Raw genomic sequence first — 22399 nt, 5'->3', positions numbered from 1 at the left:
GGGTTAGCTCTCCTCTTTGCCCCGCACTTCCCGCCCTCCCACCTTCCTTTTCTTTCACCCGGTCTTCCCCCCAACCCAGGCCGACTGCCACTCTAGGATACTGTTTCCGGGTCAGGGTGACCTCTGGGGTGAGGGACCTGCGACCCGGAGCGGGCCCCGGTCGAGCAGCCTTCACCATGCTTTTCTCGCGTGGGAGAGCGGCTGGCGGGGCCCCGGCCCAGAGTCTCCCCTCTCCCCAGATCTGCCCCCCCCCCCAAGGGGAAATTTGCCCCTTCTTCCTGCCCTTCCTCTACAGGCCTTGCTCCTTCCCAGACAGATTTTTCCAAAATCCAAATCCCAGTCCACTGGGCACCCACATGGAGCAATTGAGAGCGTTTCACCGAACGCCGTACGTATGGCGTCGGATTGTGTAACCTGAAAACGCTTCTGTCGATTTTTGCATCTGTACAGTGGGTATGATTTTTTTTTTCATCAGTTAATTTCAGGTGGGTAATCTGAAGTTAAAGCATTTTAGTTTTGAAACTCGTTCCTTTTGAGCCTTTCAGGAGACTTTGCTCTGCCTTAGTAAGAGCCTCGGTGGTGTTCGAGGGTCTGGCTTTGAGTTGCCAGAGACAGTCCGGTGTTGAAGTTTACCACCTGCTCTCTCATTCTACTTCTTGTTCCCTTTCTCTTGCCGCTGCGGAACTTTGGTTTTTCAAATTTGAGTGAGGTCAGGTGGTTTTATTTTTGGAGCATTGCGATATACCATAACCTACTTTAGAGAGTTACAAACTTAATTTAAGATTTCTGTACTGTAGTAGATCATATGGAGTTTCAAATTTTGGTATTAGGAAAATTCAGAACTATCGTTTTAGAAATTCAGCAATTAATGACTTGTTTAGTGTGTTCCAACATAGATTTTGGCTTGGCTTATTTAACGATTTATGACATAGTATGATATAGTGACTACAGAAAAGCAGTTTACATGGAATTACAGGGAGGAAAGGTACATTTAATCTTTCAGATTCTAATGCAGCATTCTTTTTTAAAATTGTAGGTGAATCTTTTTCACTTTACATAGCCAAGCTGTCATTGCTATTGATTTCCTAGAGAGATTATTTGTCCTTGATGCTTATTTCGGCTTTATCTCAGGGTTTTGTATTTTTGTAGTAATTTTTAAGGAAATCTTAATTTTAAAATTGTTTTAGCATTTCTCAGCCCTAGTAAGTAGTTTGAAGCAGTCAAAATGCAGGTAGCCTAAGATGTGTACTTCTCAGATTAGTGATCTAGAGAGCATTTCAAAAATCAACTGAGGCATTGAGTGTCAAAGAGATCTCTTAAATGGGATGCGGTGTGGGAAGAACCTTGGCTTTGGGGTCAGTCTCTTTAACTTCTGGGTGAGTGAATGTGAGTTTCACTAGTAATTGAGCCTCATCTGTTAAATGGGAGTAGTGAAACTCACCTCCTTTGTCCTTAGGATTCCCGTGAGACTATAGAAACGAAATAGATTGTCTTGAACTATATTGAGTGCTCAAGGAATGATAATTTCCCTTCCTTCAGCAAGTATTTGAATACCTGCCATGTGCTTGACATTGGCTAAGACCTAGAAATAACCAAACTGAGCAAGACTGATGGGGCTCTGCCTTCCTAGAGCCTTGCATTGTCACTAGCTTTTGACACTTGAGCAACAGCGTGGTCTGTGTACTGGGTCAGTAGTATTTCCTATCACCCAGGGTAGTAGTATCTGTTACAGAGTGGATACTTGAACTGTATTGCAACAGTAAGTAAACAGGTCCCAAAGAATATTCCTGCCTTCAAATCAGTGTAATTGATAAAATAAAAACGGTTGCTTGATGTGGTCAACTTGATTACATTTCCCCACCTTTCAGTTGCAGTTGGTCAGAAAATTTATCTTGAAAATTATAATACCATCATTGAATTGCTAAGATAGTTTATTGTTAGTGAGGTATTCTTGGTTTTCGAATTAAATAGACCTAGGTTTGAATCTCGGAGAAGGCAATGGCACCCCCACTCCAGTACTCTTGCCTGGAAAATCCCATGGACGGAGGGCCTGGTGGGCTGCAGTCCGTGGGGGTCACTAAGAGTCGGACACGACTGAGCGACTTCACTTTCACTTTTCACTTTCATGCATTGGAGAAGGAAATGGCAACCCACTCCAGTGTTTTTGCCTGGAGAACCCCAGGGACGGGGGAGCCTGGTGGGCTGCCATCTATGGGGTCACACAGAGTCGGACCGACTGAAGCGACTTAGCAGTAGCAGGTTTGAATCTAGATCATTGGGTGTGAAAACATAAGCTTACACTTTGTGCTTCAATTCTATGAAAAGAGAACAATAATATCTATCTCATAAAATGGCTTTATGGGTTGAGAGAATACCTAGTGCTTGGCACATAGTAGCTGATCAGTGACTATTAGTTTTTCTCTTTTATTAATTGTAAAAGCAAATTTTCCATAAAATGAAGATATTTTTAATTGCTAGGGAGAGAATTCTGTTCTGGTGTCAGTAATAGTCCCACTTGACAATTTACTGTTGAAACAAAACTTTAGATTTTATTTGCAGGCATCATTAGTCATTCACATTGAGAATACTTATTGAAAATGACACGTAGCAGTATTTATGGCAGGGTGATGACCGTTGTTACCAAAACTCCGCATGAAACTTATTCTCAAATCTTCATTCATATAAATCCTGAGACTGACTCTCCGCTCCAGTCCTTAAATATTAAACATCTTCTTCCTTCAAACATCCTGAGAGAGGGTCTCAACTCTTTCCCCTTTTCCCCCTAGTGCCACATGCTCTGCAGTTTCTTTCCTAGCTATCTTTTTTTTGTTTATATTTTTTTTCTGAAAATTCTAAATCTTCATTTAGGAAGTTTGCTTTCTTTTGGTTGAGTTTAATCCTTGACAAATCAGCCTTAAAGTGAAGCTTTTATTCATCATCTTAATTGTTCAGATTATTCTACTTGTATGGAAGCAATCAAATCTTTCTTCCAGGTCTTACTTTGCAAACAGTAACTGGCAAGGTAACATGAACAAGATCCTCACAGGAAGGATTGTGCTGAAAGAATACAGTATATAGAAATAACTAAGGTACAAAATGGAAAATATAGGTACAGTAAGAGGAAAATACTGGAATTAAAACTTTGTAGTAGTTCAGCAATAAGTAATGAAGTCTTATGCCTGGGAGACCTCAGTGGAAATAGGAAAGAATATGGGCATTATTAGGAAGCAGGATAAAGTCTTTTTTGTAGTTGGCATATAAGGGGATAAGACAAAGGAGGAGTCAAAGTTGTTGCATTTTTTGAACCTCTGTTGGGTGGTTTATCACTAGTAAACCACTGTTTGGAGATGTTTTTGACAGAAATAAGTTACTTGAACAGTGAGATTTTTAATATTTTTTTTTGTTCAATTTCTCTTAGAGTAACTGTTCTTTTCATCCTCTCAATTAGTAAACCAACTCCAGAAATCAATGACTTGACCGTTGTTTCATGTACTTATTTACTATTGTGTATCTGCTTTGTGAAGTGCCTATGCACAGCTTTCACCCATTTTTTAAAAATTAGGTTTTCTTACTGCGTTTTGGGAGAACCTTATATATTCTGGATACAAGTCCTTTATCAGATATATGCTTTGCAAAAGTTTTCTCCTAGTCTGTGGCTTGTCTTTATATTCCCTTAACAGTGTCTTTGAATTATATAAATTTTTAATTTTGATGAAGCCCTGTTTATCCATTTTCTTTTAATGGGTTGTACTTTTGGTGTCATTATCTAAAAAACTCTTTTCCTAACCCAGGTCATAAAGATTTTGTCCAATTTTGTTTCTCTAAGCACTTTTGTAATTGGGTTTTATATTTACATATGCAATCCATTTTGAGTATTTTTTGTAAATGGCATGAAATATGGATTGTAGTTCTTCAGGTTTTGGTGGTTTTTTTTTTTTTTTTGCATATGGATATCCAGTTTTTCCATTACTTTTTGTCAAAAAAACTCTTTTCTCCACTAAATGGGTTTTACATCTTCATAAATTTCAGTTCTTCATATTTTATGGGCCTATTTCTCTACCTCCCATTTGTTCCATCGATCTGTTTATCAATCTGTTTATCAATCGACTCCAGTACTATACCGTTTTGATTACTGCAGCTTTATAACAAATCTTGGAATCAGGTAGTATTAGCCCATCTGCTTTGATCTTTTTCAACATTGTTTGACCATTATAGACCCTTTATATTTCTATATGAATCTTAGAATTAGCTTATCGAATTTTAGAGAAAAGAGCCTCCTGAGATTTTGATTGGGATTTCATTGACTCTGTAGTTCAATTTAGAGTGATTCGCTATCTTAATAGTATCACGTCTTTGAGCCCTTAAAGATCTTTTTAAAAATTAATAAGGGTCTTTAAATTTCTCTCAGCAATATTTTGTAGTTTCCAATATATATGTTTTTCACTAGATTTGTCCCTAAGTACTTCGTATGTTTTGTACTCTTACAGATTCCTTAAAATTTTACTTTGTGATTGTTTGTTGTTACCATATAAAAATACTGTTGATTATAGATTCCATTGAATTTTCTACATAGAGTATAGATACAGTTTTACTTCTTCCTTTCCAATCTGAATGCGTTTTATTTTCTTTTCTTGCTCGATTGCACTGGCCATACAGTGTTGAGCAGAAATGGCGAAAACAGATGTGCTGGTGGGAAGTAGCCAGTTTTTCACTGTTAAGTCTCAAGTTGCTATATAGGCTTTTCATAGGTGTCCTTGGTCAGGTTGAGAAAGTTCCCTTCTATTTCTAGTTGGTTGTGAGTTTTCAAGGAGTTTTGTGTCTGTGTTCATAAGATATTGGTCTTCAGTTTTCTTTTCTGGTAATGTCTTTGGTCTAGATTAGTATCAGTGTAATGCTAGCCTCAAAGAGTGAATTAATAAATAATCCCTTCCTTCCGTTTTCTGGCAGTTTGTATAGAATTGGCACTACTTCTTAAGTATTTGGTAGAGTTCACTCATGAAACCATCTGGGCTTAGGGGATTTTTAAGTATAAATTAAATATCTTTAATAAATTTAGAGATTTTCAAGTTATCTCTGTCTTCTTGCTATGTTTTCATAACTTGTTTCTTTCAAAGAATTTGTCGATTTCATCGTGTCAAGTACAGGTATAAAGTTATATTTTCTCAATATCCTCTTCATATTTGCAGACTCTGGTAATGTCACCTCTCTTTTCTGATATTGGCATAATTTGTTTTTAGGGACATATGTTTTGGATTGTTAGGTACTTTTGATTAACTGACCCCTTTATCATTATGAAATGAGCATTTTTATGCCTGCTAATGGTATTTTCCCTAAAAATCTACTCTCTGACATTGAAATATTTTAACCTTTTGCTTTTCTGTTGAGTATTTTTTATCTCCTTTGTTGGCTTTTTGACTGTAACTGGACTTTACCCCTCAGAGAATATGACTTAATAGATTTGCTGGTGCTGGGCCATTTTTCAGTATTTCTTTAAATATGTGTGGGCCACTGGTCTAGATGATCTCTGTAGTTCTAACTTGTTAACTGTGTGCTTTTAAGTTATTTGACTTCTCTTAATTTCCTCACCTATAAAATGGGTATAATGAAATGTATCTAGAAGTTGAAAAAGTTTAAAAATATTTTGAATAGTATTACTATGTTCATATGATTCAAATTTCAAAAGATAAGGAAGACTCAGTACATTCTGTTTCATACACTTTGATTTTTCCTAGAAAACAAATTATAAATAAATTGTAAATAAATATTTAAGTACAACTTAGAAAACCACTCTGAGAATATTTTGAAAAGGCTTTTTTCCTCTCAACTGTTGAAAACTCTTCAGAACTTTCTTGTCAATATGATTTACGTTTTAATTTTTAAATTTACTGTGTTTTATCTGTGCTGTCTAAAGGAAAGTAAAAATATGTCTGATTTTTACAGTTCAAAATAGGACTTTTCAGGTTGACTTCAGAACATAAATATAGCTTATGAAATCACCCTAATGCATTTATTTTTGTGCTTTTTTCCACAGGTTTTGCTTTCCATCATGGCTATCACACAGTTTCGGTTATTTAAAGTTTGTACCTGCCTAGCAACAGTATTCTCATTCCTAAAGAGGTTAATATGCAGGTAAAGAAATTTTATGTTCAGATTGATCTGGTTATCTTCTTGCTAATTTTGGATACCTTCATAAGTTCAAAAAGGCAGGGCATATTATATTTAAGCTAAGCATCTTGATTGCAGTATTCATACATTAATCTCTAGTAGTTTTTAAAATATTTTTTCAGATTTTTATATGTTTTTTCAGATCTAGAAAGCAGAGGTTCAGGTCTTTTCATCAGATTCTTACATCTTCCATTAAAATAGCATTCTGTACTGTAGAATTTCAGAGATAAGCAAACCAACTTTCATATTGTAATCATTATGAAGTTTTTATGTACATAAGTGTTTTATTATCAGGGTATTTTTAAGATGATTAGGTGGAATTAGGCATAGGTATTTCTTTACATAGTACATTATGAGTGTTATGTTTATATTGGAAAAAGAAAAGTTTAACAGAAAAACCCCAAAGAAAATAGATTTTCTTTTTTTCTTTTTGATCTTTTAAATAATATTTCAGAATGTACTGGGAGTCCAGGCTAGGTAAGTCCTTCTGCTTCAGTAAGTCATTCAGAGACTTGTGTTCCTTCTATTTTGTCATTCTCCTGTACCCAAGAGATACAGTTCCTGAATGGTATGCCTGGGCACTTCAGGGCTCGCATTACAGTCACAGGGGTACCGAAGGATACTCTAAATTTCTAACAAAACACGCTGAATGTGATAATGTCTATTGAAATTATACAATCTGTTGGCTCAAGATAGTTCACGTTTGTAACATTAGATCCTGCAGTATTACTTTTGATGATGTTCTTGAATATTTGAGATAAGTTTTTGTTTACTTGTGTTTGGAGTGACCTATCTTTACAAAGCTAGGATTTTAGGTTGTAATTAAGAGCAAGCACTAAATCAGAACTAACATAGAACAGAAAATGAAGCTGACAGAATCCAGTCTGATTCCAAGGCTTGAGAAGCTATACAGTACCCAACAGGTACACACATTCTCTTAGTAAGTTGTAGTTATTAAAGAATGAAATGAAAATGTTTTTTCTCTAATTTCATATGTGATTTTTCCTAATGGCTACTAAGCAGATAGGACATACATAAGTATTGTTTGGGCCTATGTACTTAATCAGTGGAACTGTTAGGTATTTCCTTTGGCCTAGAGTACTGTGAAAAAAGCACCTACAGAGTAAGAGTCGGATAGAGAGGAGATGGAGGGTAGTCAGCTCTCTTTTTTAGTGGATATGATTTAGAAAGTACACATAATTCTGTTCACAGCCTACTGTCTAGAGCTTAGGCACCTAGCTACAAGGGAGGCTAGGAAATGTATTCTCTGACTAAAGGGCCATTTTATAACTACTAAAACTCTGAGGATTAAGTGGCATAGAATTTATTGTTAGAAGTATCATGACCAGAAAATAACTAGGTTAAAGCAGGATGAGAATGGGTATTAATGCCAGGAGACTAGAGGTTGAAAGGAATAAGTTGTTTTAACTGTGGTGATAAATTCTAGGTGTTTTTCTCTTTGCATCTGTTATTTCAAAAAATTTTTGTTGAATATAAGTTACTTTTAATATAAGATATTGCAATTTTCTATCATCTATATACGTTTCCCTGGTATCTCAGTGGTAAAGAATCCACCTGCAATGCAGGAGATGTGGGTTCCATCCCTAGGTGGGAAAGATCCCTGGAGTAGGAAATGGCAACCTGTTCCATTATTCTTGCCTGGAAAATTCCATGGACAGTGGAGCCTGGCGGGCTGCAGTCCCTGGGGATACAAAATAGACCATAGTACTTTTTAATGCATCCTTTAAACAAATAAAATAAGATTTCTAAACTTAGTTGACTTTATCGACTAGCTCTAAGCAGGTGTTTCATAGATTATTTGACATGAAGCAAGTGACTAATCATTTATAATAGCTATCATTTTTTAATGTCATTAAAAAGCAGGCGCAGTCTCGTGTCTCACTATTTTAAATATGTCAGTTAAATCTTCACAGCAACCTTGCAAAGGTCAGTTTGAATACCTGCCTTTTACAGATGAGGATACTGAGGCTCAGACATAGGTAATTCTAACTAGATTCATAATTAATAGAAGTAACATTGAAAACCATGGTTTACACAGATTCCATTGCCCATGCTCTTAACAACTCTATGACAATACCTATCTTGTTTCATGTAGTACTTCACTAATCCTTGAAAGTTACTGGGTACAGTTTACAATTCAACCCAGTGATTTTCAAACTTTTCAATAGTTTAATAGTAATCTTAATAAGAAACCAACTATGTAAAACAAACAAAAGCCAGGCCACCCTGGTTAAAGCAGCGTAGACATCCCAGAGCATCACCCACAGAACTCACAGAACTCTCAGGAGTGTGATTTGAAACCAGTTTCTGGTTTTGTTTTTGGCTTTATAGTCCTCCAGAGTTTGACTCTAATTCTGAGTCCTAAACCAAAAAGCAGTGTGATATTCTGGTCCAGTATTTAAAAACATTGAAAAGATCTCTAATATATGCCTTTCTTTTCATATATTAACAAACAACTGTTAATTATTAAAGTAAATAATTTAAAGCTGCAGAAGACCTTCTCTATAAATCTTAAGTTACTGTCTTTAGTGCTTTTATTTATGCTTGTTTTGGTGGTTTCTTGAAATAAATTATTTCATATTTTTGTTTTAGATCTGGTAGAGGACGGAAATTAAGTGGAGACCAAATAACTTTGCCAACTACTGTTGATTATTCATCAGTTCCCAAACAGGTAAAACTTTTTTTGTACATTGAATAAGTGCTCCCGAACCATATTTTTCAAAGTGGGTTGCAAACCATTAATATGTCATGAAATTAATTTGGTAGTCACGGTCAGGATTTTTATTGTTCTATTGTTAAATTTTTTTATTCTAAAATTTTAACTTTATTCTTTATTTTCTATTTCTCTGCTGAGATTTTCTATTTTTTTCTTTGGTTTTAAGAGTGTTTGCTGTTGCTTATTGGAGCATTTTTGCAATAACATATTTAAAGCCTTAGATAATTACATCATTTGTATCATCTTGGGTTTGTTGTCTGTTGCTTGACTTTTTCAAGTTGAGATTTATTGATTCCTTGTTTGCTGAATAATTTCAAGTTATTTCATGGATTTTTTTGAATATTATGTTTGAGACTATATCTTATTTAAATCCTATAAAGAATGTTATTATTTATTATTTCATCAGGCAATAAACCTAGTTAGGGATAGATTGTAAGTTCCAGTCCTCTTTCTGTGGGCTGTAGTTCTAATATCAGTTCAGTTTTTGAAGCATTTTCTTTTGCTTTGTTTGGTTGTTTTTATTTTAATGGTTGGAACAGAATGTCTAACTCACAGAGTGTTTCTTTCTTAACTTTTGATCTAGTTTTGCTATCTGGCATAAAATGTATATTTTCCCATTGGTCAACAAACTTTGAAAAAACCACTGTTTTAGAAAGCTCATTTTTGTAATGAATGATGAAATTTTTGACTGACAATGCTGATCATTTAAATTTAGACAGATGTGGAAGAGTGGACTTCCTGGGATGAGGATGCACCCACAAGTGTCAAGATTGAAGGAGGGAATGGGAATGTGGCAACACAACAAAATGCTTTAGAGCAACTGGAACCTGACTATTTTAAGGACATGACACCAACTATACGGAAAACCCAGAAGGTACGTTAAAGATGTGTGCTCTTGGAAATTAAACTATGAGACTGCGCTTCAGATTCCTGTAATTAAAGCTAGACAGTATACTTAATATTTGGTAGAAAGCCTATTTCTGTCATTGTGTTTTTTGTCATATTAGAGAAGTTTATATATTCAAGTGAGCTGGTCATAGATCTGGTAAATTGTACCCCCACATCTTTTAAAATTATATCTAAGCGTTCATAGAAATCCTCGTGTATGTCAGGTTCTAGACTCCAGTCTCTACTGTGAAGACTAAACTGAATAAGATACAGTTCTAGCCTTGAAAGAATTCATAGTACAGTGATTTCTACAAACCAATAATACTGATAGTATCCATTGTTTATAACATTATCAAACTGATGCAGAGCTCTGAGAACTTAGAGTAATTGTGGTGGGTTTGCATAGTCATTCACACTTTATTTTATCCCTTTTGAATTGAATGTGGACAGTCACTTCAATATGCAGGAAATTATTAGCAAAAGAACAATGGCTAAGCAGTTTTCTTTCTTTTTATCAAAATAGTACATGTACATTTAAAATTTATTTTTAAATTAAAGATATAGAAAAGCTTATAATGAAAAGCAATAGACTTCTGCCCCATCATTCTTCAAACCAGTTCTACTAAAAGCAGCCACTCAAAATTTTTTCTGTTTATCTGTATACAGTATTCTTATCTTGCTATTCTTAGGCCAGTCACAGGTATTGTCTCCCAGCTTCACACTGTGGTAAATGGGGGTTTATTTCATACCACCCTTACACCCATTTCAAATAATGTAATGCTATTATTCCCGTCTACCTCATCAATCATCCTGCTGTTTCAAAAAAAAAAAATTTACTTTAAGTGCCATTTCTTATTCAGTCAAGCATAGAAAATATTTCTTATGAATATATTTCATAAAATGAGGACACTGTTTATTCTGCAGTTCTCTAATAGGGTTTTCACCCTCTTCTACCGTCCAGTCAGTTTTAGCTGTACCTTTATTTTTAGATGTTCAAGGCTGATAACATTGACATACTATAATCATAGTTGTTTTTATTTGTCCAAATGTCTCAGTGCTGAAAAGCATTAAGTTGTATATTTTTCAAGGAGTTTTAAGTGAATTTCTTAGTAGATGAATGCTTTTTGTTTTGAAAGTCTATTGCTGCTCTTAATAGGAACTTAGTATATTACAAGTAATACCTTAGTAAATTAGAATGAAAGTACTTTTAAGGTACAAAGCTAATACTACTGGCTTGAAAGAGTTAATGTGTTCATAGGTAGCCACATGCTTGGAGAGCTGGTTATACTTTTGGTAGGACAGTGACCCTATCCTACCAGAGGATATGCTTTAAGAAAATATAGAACAGGAAAGAAAGGCAGAACATATTTTGAATAATTATAAAATGCTTTGGTCAGTTAATTCATTTGTCTCTTTTTATAGAGTGGTGTGTAAAATGTTTCCGTAATTCTATTTCAATTAATCTTTCAGATCATCATTAAGAAGCGAGAACCATTAAATTTTGGCATCCCAGATGGTAGCACAGGCTTCTCTAGTAGACTAGCAGCTACACAAGATATGCCTTTCATTCATCAATCTGTAAGTATGTTAATTGTATCTAGGCAAGAGCTTTTTTTTTTCATTTCTGTTTTCTTTAAGGAAAAAGAAAAAAATTAAAATGACTTGAACATAGTATTTGTATGACTTTGGAACTGGTTTAGCAGATCAAGAGCAGTTGCCAGTCCTGTCCTTTTATGAGACTCTAAATTACATCAGATACTAAGATCAGAGTCCATTGCACACATAAAAGATGGAGACAAAAATGTGAAAATATAAAAGTATGACCTTTAAAGAGATTACCCCTAAAATTTAACCTCAATAGTGGCTTTTTTTTAAAGTAAATTATGAATTATTAAGTTAAAGACTTATATGTACATTTAAAGTGTGGTTTAACTTAAAATGGATTTGACTTAAATACAACACTTTTAAGGACAAAAGTAGTGAAGAAGGTATATGTTTTCAACTTTGGAGGCCATCAGATTCATCTTTGAAACTTTTGAGACACATCACTGTCCAAACCCATCCCCAGCTTTTAAGTATTGATATGTTTTGATTATTTTATGCAGTTATCTTACGCATTTAATTATTTCCTCACTAACTAAACATTCCAGAATGAGCATTTTCATTGGTTTGTGGAAGGAAAAAGTGAACTTAGAGGCCTGGCCTGGGGAATAGTGGAAGCTAGTGTGGCCTGCCTAATGGTATCAGGTAAGACAGGCAAAAGGAAGCACAATACAAAAGTACTCCAATAAAGAGTAAACTTTTCCTGACTTGTCATTTTTGCATGGGACCCAGACAATAAGTGCCATTGAAAAGTCTAGAAAATTACTTGTGCTTAAAGGGAGATGACTGTACTAGGTTGGAAATGTAGGTTCTTCGAGTTCACCTTCCCAGCCCAAGAGTAGTCCAGTCAAGCGTCTAATCCAGTGCGGGGTCAGCCTCTCTCTTCTCTTTCCCCCACTTACACACTCCTTCTTCTTACTCAAGAGAGAGAGAAACAGAAGGTATGTCCTATTCTTATTTTTGCCCAACTAAAGTAGGAGAAAGTAAAGGAAAAGTTAGGAAAGTAAAGGAAAAGTTAGTATATTAAAGGAATATTCTTTAAAACATGAAATAGGAAGAAAGCTGGACTTGCTGAGACTTACGTATGGAAGGTCATGCGTCTCAGGAAACCCCTTAGTTCCAGGCACACCAGGGGCAGTCATTTGATCCTGTAGAGGATGTGATAAGAAAGTGAAGAAGACACAGGGCAGTGATGAGGTCTGAGTTAGGCTTTAAAATATATCCTCTTCTTGACCACTGAGTGGAAAAAGGATGAAGCGAAGTTAGTCTCTCAGTCGTGTCTGACTCTTTGTGACCCCAAAGACTGGGGCTCGCTAGGCTCTTCTATCTGTGGGATTCTCCAGGCAAGAATACTGGAGTGGGATACCATTTCCTTTTCCGGGAGATCTTCCTGACCCAGGGATCGAACCCAGGTCTTCTGCACTCCAAACTGCGGGTAGACTCTTTACCGTGTAAGCCACCAAGGATGGCTCTTGACTGTTGTAATTTTGTTTTGTTTTGTTTTGTTTTATTGTAGCCTGAATTAGGTGACTTAGATACCTGGCAGGAAAACACCAATGCTTGGGAAGAAGAAGAAGATGCGGCCTGGCAAGCTGAAGAAGTTCTGAGGTATTTGAGTAATATTTACACTGTTGCTGGAGTAGAACCGGTTTTGTTCATGTTACATTTAAGGTCAAGAAAGTATCTTCTGCCAAATGTTATATTTTTCTTCCTTCTCATTTGAGCCTTAACCAATCTGGGATAGTTTTTTTGTATTTCAGACTACATGTACTATTTTATATGATTAAAACCTCACAGAAACCAACAATTTAAAGCATTATAGATACAAAAGAATAATTTACTAACGAAGAAGGAGATTGTCTACATACAGACACCATATTGTACTGTATGCTTCATACTTCATTCCCTATAAAATGTATCTCTTGAAATGTCCTGCTATGAAATGTGAGTCACGACGATGTATTAATATGTTCTCTGGGTCAGAAATTGCAGCTTTAGTTCTGTTTCCCTGTGGCCTAGCGTAGTCCAGCCCTGCTCGTTCAGTATAGTAGTGAATAGCTCCGCTGGGTTTCTGTGGTCGTGTCCGCTCTTGGCTGCTGCACGCAGGATCTCTCTTGCAGTGCCTGGACTCTGTTGCAGCGCTCAGGCTTAGTTGCCCGTGGCCTGTAGGATCTTAGCTCTCTGTGCATGTGTGCTCAGTCGCTAAGTTGTCTCCAGCTCTTTGCGATCCCAAGGACTGTAGCCTGTCAGGCTCCTCTGTCCATGAGATTTCCCAGGAAAGAATACTGGAGTGTGTTGCCATTTCCTTCTCCAGGGGATCTTCCCAACCCAGGATCAAACCCAAGTCTCCTGCTTTGGCAGGCGGGTTCTTAACCACTGGAAGCCCCCAGCACTGCTATTTGAAAGTAATGTGTGTTGCAGTCTACATTTGTATGTGTGTTTCACCTAAGGTACTTGAAAGCCCTGAGGTAGATAACGTAAGTCATAATACTTACTGCCTACTCTACAGAAGATACTTTTTCTGGAGGTTTACAAGTTTGTTTTTGTTAGTTATGTTCTTTTTTCTTTGTTTTTGTGAAGAGTAAACTTAATTCTTGCTACTACCACATTAGATCAAAGAGTAAAAAGAAAATTTACCTTGAGAGTTTGTGACTGTTATCACTGATAAAAACTCTATGTAAATATATCTGAATTACTTTTGCATTTTAAAGATGATAAAGTAAAATATAGCAGTATGTTTTCTTCAAATATGGTTTTTATAATTGGGATAAAAAAATGAATAACCCTTATCTGACCATCTTGAAACAACTGGTTTCATTTTTGTATTTTCCTTTCCTATGTTTACCAATAAATTGTAATTACCTTGAGTAGGCAGCAGAGGGTGCAGTTAAATAACTGAGTTAAGACTGACTTTTTTGGTCTTGTCAGTACTGTTTTCAGCATTTTTTTTTTAAACAGAAGGAAGTCACATTATAAAAGTCAGTAAAGGTGTGACAGTTTTAAATATTTAGTTCCTGTTTGATAATCATTCAGTATAAAGGAAACAGTTTTAAAATTGTAAACAGCAACATTTATGTTCCATGAATTGTCAAAAAAAGATGTCACTTTTTTAAACTCTATTTCTTTTGGATATATATCATAGAAGTCTGAGTATTTTTAGAACATTTTGGAATTGGGACTTAGTGATGATTGGTTTATCAACCACAAGGATAAAGGAAGGGGCTATTCATTTTGAATCTAATCATCTTAATGACAGCACTATAGAGTTTATGAGTTCACTGATCATAGCTGAACATTCACGGTATAAAAACCATCTCTTTTTCACCCTGTCATCGTGCACCCTGAACAAAACAAGACAAGACAAAAAAAACCCCGCAAACTCCGTGCTTTTGAAACAACAGCTTGGGAGGTGGAGACTATTAGTCAGTAATAGACATGCTTCAAGCTGCAAGTTGCATAAGTAGAGCCAAAGACACCTGGAGGCTTCCATATGTTGTTACCACCCCCAGGAGAACACTGAGAATTTTAAAAGTGTATCCATAATCCATGGCTTCTATCCTAGCCTGTTTCCCATTGCTACTTTAAATACTACCAGTACTATGATCAGTATCATTAAGGAAAAAATTCTGGTACTTTAATCATTCCAGACATGTATCTGGACAAGAAAAATATATTTTATCAGCAGTAATGTCCAAGTTGCCTCTGGTACCAGGAAGATTAATTGTTGATGCTTATATTTCGGCTGGTAACTAGGTCAGAGCTGGATTATCTTATTTGTTTGTAACCTAGCAAGCCTTTCATAATTCTTTTTCTTTTTTCTGCCACTGACATTTTGATGTTTTTAGTGCATATTATCAGTTTTTCTTGAAAGTGAACAGAGCTAGTGAAAAGTAGATTTTTTAAAACTATTCTTTTGAAATTTTAATTAGTTGGTGGTGATGGTCAAAATGTTGCCTAAAGTAAGTCTCTCTACTTTGTTGAATTTTGGTCATCCATACCTCTGCTTACTCCCATTTGTAAGTATGACTGAGAATTATATATATACCTTTCACTCGCTATAGCCAGCTTTGAGCTACCCCGTGTATGGGTAATGCACGTTAGATTTTTCTATATATAACCCAGTGTTGCCTGTCCTGTGCCCTACTGCTTCCTTCCTCAGCCTTGCATGCTTCTTGACTTACTTTCTCAGACCCTAAGCCTTCAGATCCAGGACCAACTTCTGTTCTCCTTTCTCCTATTTCATTACCCTACTCCTATCCCCACTTTCCATACGAGTCGGTCAGTAAAGATAGAGCACTTATATGTGGAATCTAAACTATGACACAGGGACTTCCCTGGTGGTCCCAAGGTTAATACTTTGCCTTCCTGTGTAGGGATGCGGGTTCGATGTGGCCAAAAAACCAAAACTCAAAGCAAGCAATGTTGTAACAAATTCAGTAAAGACTTTAAAAGTGGTGCACATCAAAAAATCATTTAAAAAATAAATAAAATATGATACAAATGAACCCATCTACGAAGTAGAAACAGACTCACAGACATAAAGAACAGACTTGTGGTGCTGGGGTGGGGTGGGAGGTGGGGGTATGGATGGGGAGTTTGGGATCAGCAGATGGAAACTATTATATATAGAATGGGTGAACAATGAGGTCCCACTGTATAGCACACAGACTACATTCAGTATCCTGTGATAAACCATAATGGAAAAGAATATTAAAAAGAATATATATATGTGTATTTATAACTAAATCACTTTCCTGAACAGTAGAAATTAACAGAACATTGTAAATCAACTATAGTTCAATTTAAAAATCAATAAAGATAGAAGTGTTTAGAGGTTCTATATCAGTAGAGTTAGGGAGGAGCTGGGAGAAGGCACTTCATAAAGTATAATTATTAAATTTCCACCATTCTGTCCCTTCATAATTGAAGTGAAGTGAAAGTTGCTCAGTCGTGTCTCACTCTTTGTGACCCCATGGCCTATACAGTCCATGGAATTCTCTAGGCCAGAATACTGGAGTGGGTTGCCTTTTCCTTCTCCAGGGGAATCTTCCCAACCCAGGAATCAAACCCAGGTCTCCCACATTGCAGGCAGATTCTTTACCAGCTGAGCCACAAGGGAAGCCCAAGAATACTGGAGTGGGTAGCCTATCCCTTCTCAGTGGATCTTCCTGACCCAGGAATCTATCCGGGGTTTCCTGCATTGCAGGTGGATTCTTTACCAACTGAGCTATGAGGGAAGCCCTTCATTAGTAGAGCTAGTTAAATTTTAATCCTTAGAGTTCTAGCTTCTAATTGGAAGGTATGTCTTTGCATTTTGTTTTTGCATTGTGCTCTGTCCGTCTGTGTTCTTGATATCGTTCAGCTGACAAGCTTTTAACTATTATCATAGCAGGATATTTAATCATAAATATCAGGCTTTTCTCAGAAGGAGATGTGGTCCAATGGAAATAGTGTTTTAGTGAAAATAATCTGAAGAAAAGTAGTCAGGAGATATAGGTTCTTAGCCTATACTTAATCTTATGACTTCGGCCGTTTTACTTAGCCTGAATGCCCCATTTTAGTTATTCTTAAAACAGAGATAATACCTTTTTTATTTTGTAAGTCATGTTCTAAGGATTAAAAGAAGTACTATTTTGAAAATCCTTGAAATTTTCAAAGCAGTGAGAAGAATGAAGACTTTTTAAACTTACATTTGATGATAGTTGAAGGGAAGTGCTCTTTCTTTCTGGACCTTATTTGCCATTTTACCTGTGTAGTGTTCTCTAACGGAGAAGGCAATGGCACCCCACTCCAGTACTCTTGCCTGGAAAATCCCATGGACAGAGGAGCCTGGTAGGCTGCAGTCCATGGGGTCGCTAAGAGTTGAACACGACTGATCGACTTCACTTTCACTTTTCACTTTCCTGCATTGGAGAAGGAAATGGCAACCCACTCCAGTGTTCTTTCCTGCAGAATCCCAGGGACAGGGGAGCCTGGTGGGCTGCTGTCTGTGGGGTCACACAGAGTCATACACAACTGAAGCGACTTAGCAGCAGCAGCAGTGTTCTCTAAAAGTAAAAATATGCTTCTTTTCAGGCAGCAGAAGATAGCAGACAGAGAAAAGAGAGCAGCAGAACAACAAAGGAAGAAAATGGAAAAGGAAGCCCAGCGGCTAATGAAGAAGGAACAAAATAAAATTGGTGTGAAACTTTCATAACAAATGTTCTTCAGATGTCATAGTGCCAGTGGGAGAAATGCGAGCTCTACAAGCCAAGCAGCATTTATATGGAGCCAAAAGTATTTTCAGAATACAAATACCCTGCTTGATTTTAATGCATTCATCAGCCAGCCAGGACACCAGGATTCTCTCAAAGCCCCCTGAACTCTTAGTGATTGAGACTCAGAGAACAAAAAAGACTTATGAGACAATATTTTCTTCAGTGTGTTCCAAGTGTACGACAATTGTTTGTTGTAGAGAAATTATTACAAATGGAATATATCAGTACCTCTTCAAGCTAGTGTTTCTAGCTGATTCAATGGGTGTAAATAATTCTATGATGGGAAAGAATTCTGCTGTCTATAGTGCTTTCCTTCAATGTGTATAATGTTAAAATAAATAATTTTAAATATTTGTTTGTTTCCATGATTACCCAACCTAAATCAGACAGACTTGCAGGGCTTTAACTTCTTATTTCTGTTGTCAGAAGCTCGTGTTGGCATATATTTGCTCTGACTTGAACTGGCATTCATTAAGGCATCTGGTCATTTCAGTTTTCAAGAAAATGACATTAAATGCAATAATTTTATTTATCACAAACATTTTATACGTCATTGTTTTCTTTTAGATGGTGTTGTAATGTTTTACTTATTTGTAATTTATATTGCATGTATAAACATACCGAAAATAAGCTAAAATGGCAAATTTGTTTTACATTATTATAATTTGTGAGTTTTAAAAGCTAGTATTTGTAGTTTTTCTCTGTCATTGTAGATTTTAAGATGTTATGGTATCTTTAAGTACCTTAGCTCCTCTCTGCCAAAAGCCATTAATTTACAAATGCATAAAGCCTTCAGTTCTACTGTTTCAAAGCTTTTAGATGATTTCTGTATCAGTTTTGTATAATGACATAATGCAAGTTACCTATGTTGTTTACTAAGGTAACATTGATTTATTAAACCAAGATAGGAATAATAATACTTCTATTTTTGGATGTTGACAAGCTCCAAAATAGTTTTCAGAAAATAGATATAGACTGTGTTCATAGGGGAAAGTGTAGATTTGATAGTTTAAAATCTCATTAATTTTGTCTCCCCATTTAAAATACATCCAGCCTGACTTTCTTTGGCTTTGGAATTTAAGATTTTTACTTTCTTAAAAATTGCTGCCCAAAATTATCATTTTGTGAGTTTTTAAAATGTCATAAATACAAGCCAAATACTGCTAATTCATTGGCATTAAAGTGATGTTTCATAGTAAAATCACAAACTATACAATAAACTCCTTAAGTTCTTAGCCTAAGCATCTAGACTAAATGCGGTTGTTTTTTTATTTTCTTAGAATTTTTATTGGAGTACTGTTGATTTACAATGTTGTGTAATTTCAGATGTACAGCAAATGAAATAGGTTGAAATTTAACTTTGGTAAAAAGCTTCCTGTTATAGCCCTAAGCTATATTTTCAGTTATGGTTATTAGAGAGCTTTTGCCAGTGAACTCCCTATTAAATAGAATTAGACTCAAATTTGTAATAATAAATGAATTATTTTATGTCCTTTGTATTTATTTATTTTTAGTTATTATGGTAATGCTACATGATTTCTCTAAACCGAGGGTTCATAAAGGCTAATTTTCCTTCAGTACAATTGGTTTTTACTGCTTTTCCCCAGAGTGGACAAGTATTGAAGTCTGCTTTGGTCATGATTTTCATGGGTGACCTTTTTTTGTTTGATTTTTTAATTTTATTTAGAAGTAAAGACTGGATGGAATCACAGTCTGTATGATTAATTAGGAAGAAAGAGATTTTTCTCATGGAAAGAATAGAGTGAATTCTTGTATTTTTTGACCTCTGTTGGTGTAAACTAGATTCCTGTGTTTTGCTGGGTATATTGTCCCAACAGAAGTCAGACATGATAAGCCCTTTACAGTAGCAAACTGGTTCCTTCAGCTTCTAAATTTATGGTTTCTGTTTTTGTTTCCGTAATTTTAGCAAAGGATTATCAGTTTTAGGAGCTTATTAGTAGAAGTTAAAAATTCAGGATTCATCCTCTAGTTGAATCCTGGCTCTGTTTTAGTGGCATCTTTGAGTCAATACCCGGCATCTGAATTCCTCATTTTTGACATGCACTTGCCAGGGCAGTGACCGTTCCTGGATGAAGATTGGTGCTTGGGAAACAGGTGGTAGCTATGGAAACTGGCGTCTGGATTGATCTTCAGCACCACGCTACAAGCTACTACAACAGAATAAATCTAACCACAGCTAAAATGTTCCCAAAAGCCGAAATTTTGTCATTATAGGTGCACCTTGTTCTATTACACTTTGCTTTATTGTGCTTTGCAGATAGTGTATTTTTAACAAATTGAAGTCTTCTGGCAACCCTGTGCTGAACAAGCTTATCAGCACCATTTTTCCAACAGCCTTTGCTCACTTCTTTTACATTTCGGTATTTTCACAATATTTCAAACTGTTTCATTATTATATTTGTTATGGTGTTTTACGGGTGTGAACCACACCCGTATAAGATAGCAAATTTAGTGGATAAATGTGTGCGTCCTGCCTGCTTTACCAACTAGCCCTTCCACTGCCTTTCTCCCTCTCCTCCCACCTCCCTATTTCCTGAGACACGGGAATATTGAAACTAGGCAAATTTAAAACTTTACAATGGCTTCTCTAAGTGTTCAAAAAAGAGTCACACAACTCTTTCTCTCAATCAAAAAGCTAGAAATGATTTTAGTCGTGAGAAACACCCACTGAAAGCTGAGATAGGCCAAAACTAGGCCTCCTTGGGCCTAACAGCCAAGTTGTAAAGAAGATGGTGGGTCCATGAAGAGTTTATTTTAGTAGCTGCTGCTGCTGCTGCTGCTGCTGCTAAGTCACTTCAGTCGTGTCCAACTCTGTTCAACCCCATAGACGGCAGCCCACCAGGCTCCTCCATCCATGGGATTTTCCAGGCAAGAACACTGGAGTGGGTTGCTGTTTCCTTCTCCAATGCATGAAAGTGAAAAGTGAAAGTGAAGTCACTCAGTCGTGTCTGACTCTTAGCGACCCCATGGACTTCAGCCCACCAGGCTCCTCTGTCCATGGGATTTTCCAGGCAAGAGTACTGGAGTGGGATGCCATTGCCTTCTCCAATTTTAGTAGCTAGTAACTTGTTTTTCCCATTTACGCAGATTTTTAAAATTTAAGTTCCTCTCCCCTCATCACAGAGAAGGCAATGGCACCCCTCATATCAAAGACAGCTTTTTTCCTTTGTGTCATTTACTTCCACTTTCTTTAATGCATCCAAGGCTGCTCCAAGGTTATAGCAACAGCTGATAACACTTTCTGTTTACTTGGCTTTCTACCTTTTTCAGTGTCCGTTTGTCATGGCCTTTGGACTGCTCAGTAACCAGAGTAAGTTTCGAGAGTATCAGATGCTTTTCCACCAGAAGCCTCAATCTCCTAGGGCTGTAAAGAGCCACTTTTCTAGGAGCCTGCTTGTCATCACCCCATAAAACAGATTTCTACCCTTGCAGAGCTGCTGTGGACACTGCTAATCACAAGCTGGAGTGTTACAGAGAAACTCTAGCTGAAAGTCGGTGGTCACCCAAGTCAATCTCCGCCTTTCCCATCAGGGAACTTCATGGCTGTTTAAAGGACTTTGCCTGTTTACTGCTCTGATCACATCCATTTTGAGAGCTTCTCAGAGTTCTCCAGCTGCTGTAGAGATGTAGCAGTATTAAAGTGCCTGCAGTTGCAAATCTTTTAAATGGAGGTGGTGGTATTAAGGATTAACCGAGACAGTGTTCAGTACAGTGCCTGATGCACACATAACAGGTGCTCAGCAATGGTAGGTGTTGTGGGCTCCTAGACACACTTCTTTACAAGTCCCTGCACACTCTTCCTCCTCATGGGGTCCTGTACACACCTCCTGTATATTACACCACCCACTGATGTTGCAGCCCCTTCCCTGAGCAGAGTGGGGAAACTTGACTGATCTTAACTAAGTTCATTTTTACACACCTTTAAGTTGAACTATAATAAGAGGAAAGATTTACCTGGTGCTCGGCACCACCTAAGAATTTTAACTATCAATGAATGACTCCTCATAATCCAGGGAGGTGAACATTATCCCCACTACATGTGTAAGGAAACTAAAGCTTGGAAAGGCATTGTGTGCCAGCTTAATTTAAAAGAAATCAGTAAGCTTTGGGAGCAGGTTTTTTAGTGGTTAGGTCAACATTCTAAGTGGACTGTGATTTCCAAAGCCTCTCTTCTCTTGATGAAACTATGAGCTGCCAAAGAGCGAGCTCTTAGGAATTCCTCTCTAGTTCTTAAATGGCGCTAGTGGCAAGAACCTGCCTGCCAATGCAGGAGGTGTAAGAGACGCGGATTCTAGCCCTGGGTCGGGAAGATTCCTTGGAGGAGGGCATGGCAACCCACTCCAGTAATCTTGCCTGGAAAATCCCATGGATAGAGGAGCCTGGCAATACAGTCCATGGGGCCGCAAAGAGTCGTGCATGACTGAGACACAGCACTGCACAGCACAGTGTGAAAATTAGTAAGACTGCTTTCATTTTTCATTTTCTCCATACAACCAAGTCAGAAATAACATGCTGGTTCAGAAAAATTAAACATCAGTTTAAAATGCCAGCACCTATTGTTTACTGTAGAAAGTGAGGCTACCAAACCACTTCAAACTCTGTTAGCTATTTGATTGCAAGAAAGGAGAGGAAGGATCTTATTCACCATCAAATTAGAGAAATACTGCTGTTGTTAATGGCTTTCATATTCTAGTCTATTAAAGCTATGGTCTAGCAAAATTTTAATTTT

General features: G+C 36.7%; 1 protein-coding gene across 1 annotated transcript; it reads left to right on the top strand.

Annotated features, from left to right (window-relative positions):
• Window positions 1–135: 135 nt before the first annotated feature.
• On the top strand, window positions 136–19141 carry EBAG9 (estrogen receptor binding site associated, antigen, 9). Its single transcript, XM_010863450.1, has 7 exons — window positions 136–485; window positions 6032–6129; window positions 8779–8857; window positions 9618–9776; window positions 11261–11368; window positions 12909–13000; window positions 17468–19141. Exons 2-7 carry the CDS (start codon window positions 6047–6049, stop codon window positions 17586–17588), a joined length of 642 nt encoding a protein of 213 aa, XP_010861752.1. The 5' UTR covers window positions 136–485; window positions 6032–6046; the 3' UTR covers window positions 17589–19141.
• The last annotated feature ends 3258 nt before the right edge of the window (window positions 19142–22399 follow it).

Source organism: Bison bison, unplaced genomic scaffold, assembly GCF_000754665.1.
Source record: "Bison bison bison isolate TAMUID 2011002044 unplaced genomic scaffold, Bison_UMD1.0 scf7180017864491, whole genome shotgun sequence".
NCBI lineage: Eukaryota > Metazoa > Chordata > Mammalia > Artiodactyla > Bovidae > Bison > Bison bison.
This window is presented reverse-complemented; position numbering and strand designations above follow the sequence as displayed.